This window comes from Columba livia, chromosome 3, assembly GCF_036013475.1.
Source record: "Columba livia isolate bColLiv1 breed racing homer chromosome 3, bColLiv1.pat.W.v2, whole genome shotgun sequence".
NCBI lineage: Eukaryota > Metazoa > Chordata > Aves > Columbiformes > Columbidae > Columba > Columba livia.
In genome coordinates this window covers 1,034,191-1,044,584 of record NC_088604.1, presented here as the reverse complement: position 1 = coordinate 1,044,584, position 10,394 = coordinate 1,034,191, and the positions used below count along the sequence as shown (strand labels likewise).

Sequence of the window (10,394 nt, the reverse complement as noted above, 5' to 3'; positions counted from 1 at the left end):
GGCGTGTGGTGGGGGTTCCGGGCTCCCCCGTTGCTGGGTGATGGTGTTTGTGACCCGGCTGGGCCAGGCAGAAGCAAAGGGGACAGGACCGGGGGCAGCTGCAGCACAGGGACCATCCAGAGCCCAGACATGGCTGGGAGAGGGTAAGGGCTGGGCAGGGCCAGACCCGCACTCCAAACACCCTGCATCCCAAAAACCCTGCATCCCAAACACCCTGCACCCTTCCTGAGTCTTACACCCACCCCAAAACCCTGCACCCTTCATGGATCCTGTACCCACCCCAAAACCTTGCACCCCTCATGAATCCTGCACCCACCCCAAAACCCTGCACCCTTCATGGATCCTGCACCCACCCAAAAACCCTGCACCCTGCATGGGTCCTGCACCCACCCCAAAACCCTGCACCCTGCCAGCGCCCTGCACCCACCCCAAAAACCCTGCACCCTTCATAGATCCTTCACCCCACCCCAAAACCCTGCACCCTTCATGGGTCCCGCACCCACCCAAAAACCCTGCACCCTTCATGGATTCTGTACCCGCTCCAAAAACCCTGCACCCTGCCAGGGCCCTTCACCCACCCCAAAAACCCTGCACCCTTCATGGATCCTGCACCCACTCCAAAAGCCCTGCACCCTGCATAGGTCCTGCACTCACCCCAAAACCCCTGCACCCCTCCTCTCCCTGGTCAAACGGGGCTGTAGGAACCAGCTCTGCACACCTCATGTCCCCACTGCTCTTGCCAAGCGAGTGTCACCCAATTTCAGCTCACCCTTGCTCTGCCCTCTCAGCCGAGGCACCTTCCCCAGCCCCTTCCAACATCACAGATTTTTCCCCCCTTTCTCTTGTTTTCTTTCACGTCTCCTTTTGTTTCGTGTGAGCAAAGGTTTTGTGATACAGCCCAAAGCGCTGGGGATGCCCTTGCCCCGGGCAGCCCTTGCCCTGGCTGGGCAGTGCCCGTCCCTGCAGCTCTCCCCGGGTACAAAGCCAGCCTGGGTGACAAGGCTGCGTGTCCCCTGCACCCAGGGGTGCACCCGCACCCAGGGGCTCTTGCTGGGGGGGTTATGTGTGTGTCTGGCATCCATCCCTCTCGCTGCTGCTCCCTGAGCTGCTGGAGTCCATTTCTCCCTTGCAAGCAGAGCTGTATTTGTAGGAGATATATATATATATTTATATATTTTATATATATTATATATATATATATATATATATATATATATATATATATAAAAAAAATTTTTCATCTGGTCTTTTGAGAGCATCCTTTCCAGCCCCTTGTTGACAGCCCGCTCCTGGTTGGCATCTCCCTGCTTTAACCCCAAAGTGGGTTTGCTGCCAAATCGCTCACCTTTCCTGCTCTCCAGCTGCTCTGGCAAACAACAAATTGCAGCCTCGCTGCAGAGAAAAACCCCCCGAGCTGCAGGGCTCGGTGCATGGGTGCTGGGCTCTGGGGCCTGCCTGGCACCATGGGCGCTTGCACGCTTAGATCCTGCATTTTTGGCCCCTGTTCCTGTTCACGTGGCTACTCCCAGTACAGTGGAGGTGGGAAGCAATGGGATACTTATAAAATATCTTGATTTACTGCTTTGCTTTGGATTTGGTGGCCCACTGGTGGCAGTAAAGGTGAAGGTGTTGCAGGGTGATGTCACCATCATCCCCTTTGTGTCCCTGGAGGCTCAGACAAGAGAAATGCCCATTATTTGGTGGCTGGACCAAAGGTGAGAGGAGGGAATGGGCCAGCACGGCTCCCTCATCCCATGCGTTGCTGAACAAGGGTGTTTCCAGTATTTAAACTGGGATGTGGGGAAGCCACCTGCAACCTGTTGGTGCTGGATCTGGCCTGGTGTCCTTATTTTACCAGTGGCTGTGGAAAACAGAATCCATTCAACAGGGAGGTCCGGATTAACAACCTTCTCTCATGCAAAATCGTCTGTCCTTAAATGAACAAAACCCTGGTACCCAATCTTGCTCAAATGCAAAATTTGTAGTGTGCAAATCATCATTCGCCATTCAACCCGTGCTGTGGGAACTGCACGGGGTCAGGCAGAAAATCTCACATACATTGGACTTGCCTCAGAAAGCTGCTTTGCTGTTTGTTGGGGGAGGTTTGTTCTGTGTTTGTCCCAGAACGCTAATGGGGATTTTGCTGTCTGGCAGACAAACGGACTCGTGCTCATACCTGGGTCCTGCGGGTTTTAGTGCTGTCCCCGCAGCAGGACCCGGCTCAGCACAAGGAGCTGCTGGGGCCACCAAGCCCAGTCCGGTGGGGACGGACAGCGGGACAGCGGTTTCACACACACGGACTCAAAACTCAACGGCTGCAGCATCCCTGGGGAGGGGACACAGGGCACAGGACTCAGCAAACCCCAGGGGCTCATTGAGCAGGGGATGTGCTAAGTACGTTGCCATTGATTTTTGCCTCTAGTTATCTCCTTTCTTTGGCATCTCTGTTTTCTCTGCCCTGGCAGCAAGAGGAAAGGAATAGATTTCTGTCTTTTCCCTTCAGATCTTCTTTCCTTCTCCTGGCTTTTGCAGAATAACACAGCCCTGTGCCCAGAGCCAAGCTCTCCCGCACTGGCTGAAACGCTGGGTTTGGGTTACAGGCAGAGCATCTCAGACTGCAGCAAAATTAACCCCAATATACCTTGGGTGAGTTTGCTTGGCAAAAAGAAGCTGTTTCCACCAGCTCCTGTGTGTCGGCATCTGGACAGCTGAGGCTTTGCAGGAAAGTCGATTGCTCACAGCCATTGCGAGAAGCTGGAGGGAGAACACTTATGTATTTCCATGGTCTGGGAACACGCAGGGAGTCGAACAAGCTCGCCAGGGTGGCTGAAGGAGTGAAGGCAGCTTGGTATTTTACCAGTCATTATCAGTAATAGATGGATTTTCAGCCCTGAGAGTGCACAGAGATAAAAGAACTCCCAAATAATGTCTTTGTGGAGCAGATGAAGTGGTGGGAATGAGTCTGTGCAGCACCCCGCTGCTTTGGGGGCAGTCGGTGCCATGTCACCGTGATTTGGAAGGACAGAGGAAGAAACTGTTTGTGCTGAGGGTGGTGAGAGCCTGGCCCAGGTTGGCCAGAGAGGTGGTGGGTGAACCATCCCTGGAGACATCCCAGGCCAGGCTGGACGGGGCTCTGAGCACCCTGAGCTGGTGCAGATGTCCCTGCTCATGGCAGGGGACTGGATGAGCTTTGGAGGACCCTGGAACCCAAACCATCCTGTGATTCCATGATTCTCTGATCTCTCATACAACCCCTGAGCCCTCTGCCCGGTAGGAATGAGCTGAGTTTGGTATCACGTCCTCAGCTGGAAACCCCACAGGCCACCAGCGAACGGCCACCCAAAATGCACGCTGACCTTCCTGGGTGCTCGCAATGGAGGGGGCCCATTTCTTCTCCCTTTTTCCTGCTGGTTTTCTGCCAGGAGAGGGACCAGCTGCTTCCCTTTCCCATTCCTGGAGTGCATGGCCAGTCTCAGCACAGCCGGGCATGGGGTGAACCCTGCTCTGCCAGCAGCTGGGGCACCCCGAAAATGCAAGGAAGGGTGCTTAGAGGAGGAAATGAAAACTGAACATGTCCTGAGTCATGAAGGGCATGAAGCCACCGTTCCCGCCAGCACCGGGATCCTGTGAGCAGCGGTTTATCCTCAGATGCAATTCTGTGCATCAAACGTGAGGTTTTTTCCCAAACTGTGGTTATTTAAACCCAGAGAGTTGGGCACTGGCTCTCACAGGCATATTGCGGAGCCAGAGAGGAGAAAAGAGCTCCATCTTGACAGAAAGCCCCAGCATGGCCCTTACTGACCATGTTTCCCATGCAGGTACTGAAGGCGCAGCCCCAAACCAGCATTTTCTTTCAGAACCCGCCGTGAGAACGACACCATGAGATACCCCCTGAGCCCCCACACCATGACAACACGGCAAGAGAGCCAGGACCTGTGTCCCTGCATCCCGCAGCACACACGCTTCAACCTGGACGGAGGCCGATCCCAGGAGCTGGGCAGGTTTTATGGGGTGAGGACATGGGGGACCCTAGAGGGAAACCGGGGTGGCCACAGGCTCCTGCTGGCTACAGGGGCTGGGTACAGACGAGCCCTCCGCTGCTGCCTGCAAAGAACGGGAGAATCCTTTTGGTTGGAAAAGCCCCTCAAGATCACCGAGTCCAACCACAACCCAGCCCTGTCCCTGCCCCATGTCCTGAGAACCTCATGTCCGTCTGTCCAGCCCTCCAGGGCTGGTGACTCCAGCACTGCCCTGGGCAGCCTGTTCCAATGCCCCACAGCCCTTTGGGGAAGAAATTGTTCCCCAGATCAATCTTAAACGTGGTGAGCCCCACTGCGCAAAATCCCTGCACAGGCAGCAGCAGACATGTCACCTCAGCAGCCAAATGTGATTCCAGGCAGCTGGAGTGTTCGGGTGCTCACAAAACTGAAACGAGCCTCAGGGAGGGGTTAATTCCAGGCGTCACTCATGCATGAGCAGGGGGGTGCACTATGCATGTTTAATGCATGTGGGCAACCAGGGCTGTTGCTCGGGGGGGCTAAGCACAATGTGGGGGGCTTGAATGGTGCAGAAACTGTCTGTGGAGCAGCAGGCAAAGACATGCATGCACCAACACCTGAGATAAGGACAAGGGGTGATGGTTTTAAACTAAATGAGGGGAGATTCAAAATCCCAGAGTGTCAGGGGTTGAAGGGCCCTGGAAAGCTCATCCAGTGCAATCCCCCCATGGAGCAGGAACACCCAGATGAGGTTACACAGGAAGGTGTCCAGGCGGGTTGGAATGTCTGCACAGGAGACTCCACAACCTCCCTGGGCAGCCTGGGCCAGGCTCTGCCACCCTCACCCCAACAAGTTGCTTCTCCTCTTGCAGTGGAACCTCCTGTGTTCCAGTTTGCACCCATTGCCCCTTGTCCTGTCCCTGGTTGTCACCAGAAGAGCCTGGCTCCATTCTCCTGACACTCCCCCTTTCCATCTTGATCCCCATGAATGAGTCAACCCTCAGTCTCCTCTTGTCCAGCTCCAGAGCCCCAGCTCCCTCAGCCTTTCCTCACACGGGAGATGCTCCACTCCCTTCAGCATCTTGGTGGCTGCGCTGGACTCTCTCCAGCAGTTCCCTGTCCTGCTGGAACTGAGGGGCCAGACATGATGCAGAAATTGTTTGTGCTGAGGGTGGTGAGAGCCTGGCCCAGGTTGGCCAGAGAGGTGGTGGATGAACCATCCCTGGAGACATCCCAGGCCAGGCTGGACGGGGCTCTGAGCAACCTGAGCTGGTGAAGATGTCCCTGTCATGGCAGGGCTGGCACTGAGTGAGATTTAACAGTCCCTTCCCACCCAAACTATTCTGTGATTCCTCATTCCGTTATGTGTGTGTGTGCACACATACACCTGTACATATGTTTATGCAAATATGTGTGCATATGCTTGTGTGTGCACATACGTGTTCCTGGGCATTTGCGTGTGCAGGTGTGTGCATCTGCACGTTTGCCTTTATCTGCAGCTGGTCCAGCAGCACCGCGAGTTTTACCGGGACAAGAGCGGGACGCTGTACCCTGTTCCCTACTTTGTGCTGCCCATGAAGGAAAAGGAGAGATGCCCTCATCCACTTGACCTGTGAGTACCGACGTCCCCAGGACATGGTGGCACCCAGTGCCCAGGGCTGGTGGGATGAAACCAGAGAGGTCTGGGGGAGGGCCAGTGCCTCACCTGATCGTCCTTCTCTTCTTTACCCAAACCTTCTGTCCTCAGAAAAATGAGAGCAGAAGAAACCAGATTAACCAGAAAGGGGAGAAATAGGTGGGCAACGTGCCAGGATTTGAGGCTTTTTTCCTAATTTAGAAATCCCTGGCTTGGTTGATTGGTTGGTTGGTTGGTTGGTTGGTTGGTTGGTTGGTTGGTTGGTTGATTGGTTGGCTGGTTGGCTGGCTGGTTGGTTGGTTGGTTGGTTGGTTGGTTGGTTGGTTGGTTGGTTGGTTGGTTGGTTATTTGGCTGGTTGGTTGGTTGGCTGGCTGGTTGGTTGGCTGGCTGGTTGGTTGGTTGGTTGGCTGGTTAGTTGGCTGGTTGGTTGGTTGGTTGGTTGGTTGGTTGGCTGGTTGGCTGGTTGGTTGGTTGGCTGGTTGGTTGGCTGGTTGGCTGGTTAGTTGGCTGGTTGGTTGGTTGGTTGGTTGGTTGGCTGGTTGGTTGGCTGGTTGGTTGGTTGGTTGGTTGGTTGGTTGGTTGGTTGGTTGGTTGGTTTTTAAAGCAAGTATCCTCCTGGCTGCGTGTTTGAAATCCTGGATGTTTCTACATTTCAAAGCCCTCATAAATACTGGAGCAGCATCCCATGGGCTCCGTGTTCCACCTTCTCCTCTCTTTGTACCTGTGGGACACACCACAGGCTCTGCTGCTCCCTGGGACCTTTCCCACCATCGGTGTGGCCAAGGAGAGCTGAGGGCTGCAACGGGAATATTATACCAAAGTGGCTGCTGAAAAGACTTGACTTTAGCAACCAGACATGTGAGCTGGCCAAAGGTCCAGCTGCCACCCCAGGGTGCCCACCGGCCACCCAAACCGTCTCAGATAGACGAGGTTTCCAAGTCACCATGGCCATGAATTGATGGGGGAAGCACCAATTCCATCCCACAGCTGCCTCCTGCCTCCGCACAGCCAGGCTGGGCATGGGCAGCGCTGGGGCTCCTCTCCTCTGAGCCGGTGGGTCCAGTCTTCTGCTGACCCGGTACCTGCAAAATGTGAGGTTTGGAGAGGGCAGGAGATCATCAAAACCAAAAGGAAAAATGTGCCCTTTTGTTAGTGTCCAAGTAGCCATTTATGGAAAACAGACATCGGAGAGTGACGCTCCTGGGTACTTCTGGAGTCATCTCACCCAGCCGCTCGTGCACCTCACGTGTGGGTTTTATCTGCTCTACCCCTGGCTGTGCTCAGCACACCCGATGGCAGAGCTTCCCGGCTTCCGTCCTAACGCCTGCAGCAGGGCCGCTGAGACCTCAGAGATGTCCTCCCTAAGCCACCAGCGTCAGGACAGCTCATCCTCACAGACGTCTCACCACAACATCTGTTATCGCCCAAAATGCAACCCTTCTGTTGCACCCCCAGCCCTGCAGCCCGTGAGCGGAGCTGCAAACCAGGACAGAGCAGTACTGTGGCCATGGCAGATAGGAACCATCGCTCTTTGCTTCTCCTCCACCAGTCTTGGCTACCGATCTGCCCGTGGCAAAGGGAACGTGTCCACTTAAACACCACAGAGCCCTGTGCACGCAGCCTGGGCTGCGGGTGATGAAGTGATGTTGAAAGGACCCGTTTAAGCTCCCCCAGCATCACCCAATGTGCACGTGGGCTGAGTAACCCCAAAACCTCCTGGGAACATCAGGGCAGATGCTGCAGATGTTAGAGTGTGTGAAGGAGCTCAGCAGCATCTCTGGGACACAAAGGTGGGCAGAAGGAGATACAGCCCTGCTGAAACGTGGATTAAGTGGATGGATATTTCTCTCCAGCACTGACACCACCATGGGTATGTTGGAGGTGGAAAGGTAGTGATAAATAATTTTTAGCAAGAATGAAATGAAAGTAAAACTCAGTGGGGACATAGAGTAGCAATTCCCTCTTGCCTCGAGCTCTGAGCATGACACTGACCTGGGATCACAGAATCACAGAATCATTTTGGTTGGAAAAGCCCCTCAAGATCATTGAGTCCAACCGTTCCCCCAGCCCTGTCCCTGCCCCATGGCCTGAGAACCTCATGTCCGTCTGTCCAGCCCTCCAGGGATGGTGACTCCAGCACTGCCCTGGGCAGCTTGTTCCAATGACCGACAAATGATGAGGATGATGACACTGGATGTGAAATGGGCTGAGAAAGTCCGGGGGCTGAGCTGCCGGGGGAGCAGCCGGAGCCGGCGCCAGCAGAAATACGTGGGTGCCCTCTAGTGTGATACGGCCGAGGCTCCACAGGGTGTAAAATCCAGGAGGAAAAAAAAACCAAACAAACCTCCAGTCATCCTCATAGGGCTTCAGATAAAATATCTTAATATATTTTCCTTATATCTGGCTGGATCTGCTGATGTTCTAACCTGTGCCCATAGCTGCTCCTGTCACCAGGCACCTCAGAATTCAAGGTGCATCCTCCAGCTTCTCACATCTCTACATCCTCTCGATCCTCTCTTCTCTGCTACCTCCCCTTAGGTAGCTGTAGACTATGAGAAGATTCCCCTTTGCCTTTTCCTCTTGAGCGTGAATAACACAGCTCTCTGCCTCTCCTTGCACATCAAATCACAGAATCACAGGTGGTTTGGGTTGAAGGGACCGTTAAAGCCCATCCAGTCCCCCCTGCCGTGAGCAGGGACATCTGCACCAGCTCAGGTTGCTCAGAGCCCCGTCCAGCCTGGCCTGGGATGTCTCCAGGGATGGTTCATCTACCACCTCTCTGGCCAACCTGGGCCAGGCTCTCACCACCCTCAGCACAAACAATTTCTTCATCATGTCTGGCCTGAATCTCCCTCCTTTAGTTTAAAACCATCACCCCTCGCCCTGTCACAACAGGCCTTGCTGAGAAGTCTGTCCCCAACTTTCTTATCTGCCCCTTTTAAGTCTGGAAAGGCCACAATGAGGTCTCCCCGGAGCTTCTCTTGTCCAGCTGAACACCCCAACTCTCTCAGCCTGTTCCAGCCTCAGATCATTTCTGGGGCTCCTCTGGCCCCTCTCCAACAAGTCCATGTCTTTTGACTTGACATTTGGCTGTCACCAACCCCTGGAGGGACCGGCAATGTGTCCTCGAAGGGGCAGAAGCGGTGGTGGCCTTGAAAGTCATCTTTATTTTCCCTCTATCCCGTCAAACTCTTCCCCATCCCCAGGTTCCTTCCTCGTGCAGACGTGTGACTGAACCCACCTGGATAATACCAAAGTGCAGAGCTGCTTCTGCACTAATAGTTGTGTCCTGGAGGTCGCGGGTGTTTGCAAACTGGGGAGCACGGGTTGGTCTTGCAGCATCAGCTCTGGACACGGCACAGACAACATCTCCCCATTCTGCCTGTGTTTTCCTTGCAATACCCGTGCAATCTGTGACAGCAGGACTTGGGGTGCCCATGTGGGGTGCTGGCGCAGGCAGAGCCAGCGGGGACTCGGGTTTTGGGAGCCCCGGGGTTGTAACAGCCCCGTGAAGACCCAAATTGGACAAATCCTTTTGCGGGGACAACGCTGCAACCTCAACCTGCTTCTGCAGCTCTGCTGGGTGAAAGTGCTGGGCTTGTGGGTGCCCCAGTGCCCTCGGAGCACATCTCGATGGCTGAGCCCCGCCTGCACCCGGTAGCCTCTAGCTGAACCCCTGGAACCGCTGCCTGCACCCCGGTAACCCCTGCCTGCACCCCTGGAACCCCTGCCTGTGCCTCTGGAACCCCTGCCTGCACCTCTGAAACCCCTGCCTACACCCGGTAACCCCTGCCTGCACCCCTGTAATTCCTGTCTGGACCTCTGGAACCCCTGCCTGCACCTCCATACCTGCTGCCTGCACCCCAGAAACCCCTGCCTGCACCCCTGTAATTCCTGCCTGCACCTCCATACCTGCTGCCTGCACCCCTGGAACCCCTGCCTGCACCCCAGTAAGCCCTGCCTGCACCTCTGTAACCCCTGCCTGCACCTCCGTACCTGCTGCCTGCACCCCGGTAACCATCCTTCACATTCTTCTGCTCCCCAGCCCACCACTCAGCGCCAAGACCCGCTGGCATTTGCTGCGATTGTCATCACTGGACGTACGGACCTGCCAGACCTTCCCCTCGGGGAAGAGGGTCCCCCCCCAGGAGAGGCAGAACCGAGACGTCTATTTTGCGTGCCGAGCCTAAGCGATGGCACCCACCCTGCCCTCAGTGGAAACCTGCTTTGTCCAGCTGTAGGAGGAGCAATGGGAAAATAAAGGAGACGGAGCTGCTTGCTGTCTGGGGCTCTGTGTGCGACAGGGACCTGCCCACGTGTGTCAGGGATGCTCTTTGTCCCTGTTTTTCAAGGAGAGGGTGCAGCTACACACCCTGCAGCTCCTCCTGCCATTGGGGATGAGCCACGAGCTGAAAAGACACTGAGGACAGGTGGGAAATTAGCTGGCTTGATGGTGTGACCGTCCGGCAGGTGAAATGTCCCCACTCTGTCCTGCCCGCACAGGCTGGTGCCTCCGCTCAGGTGGGAGGGCGGCTCTGCCCCGCTCCAGCCTCTGCTCACGGTGCTGGGGGGTCACCCAGGACCCCCTCACCTGGGCCGGGACAGCTGCTGAAGCGTTGCAGTGGTGGGGAAGAGCATGGGGACTTCAGCGTCGCCATCAGTGACCTCAAACAATTCTGTGCCTGGCAGTCTCCTCCTGGACAAGGTGTCCAGCGCACAGCTGGGTAAGCACGCAATGCAGCGGGTGAGGAACCGGCTG

General features: G+C 55.5%; 1 protein-coding gene across 1 annotated transcript; it reads left to right on the top strand.

Moving 5' to 3' along the window:
• Positions 1-9,934, top strand: CIMIP2C (ciliary microtubule inner protein 2C). The gene is made up of 4 exons (XM_065055482.1): positions 1-143; positions 3,858-4,011; positions 5,498-5,610; positions 9,681-9,934. Exons 1-4 carry the CDS (start codon positions 130-132, stop codon positions 9,823-9,825), a joined length of 426 nt encoding a protein of 141 aa, XP_064911554.1. The 5' UTR covers positions 1-129; the 3' UTR covers positions 9,826-9,934.
• The last annotated feature ends 460 nt before the right edge of the window (positions 9,935-10,394 follow it).

Bases quoted from the DNA above. Each gene is read 5' to 3' on its own strand.
- CIMIP2C (XM_065055482.1), top strand. The intron at 4,012-5,497 runs GTGAGGACATGG...CTTTATCTGCAG, and splicing joins AGCTGGGCAGGTTTTATGGG to CTGGTCCAGCAGCACCGCGA. The intron at 5,611-9,680 runs GTGAGTACCGAC...TCTGCTCCCCAG, and splicing joins TGCCCTCATCCACTTGACCT to CCCACCACTCAGCGCCAAGA.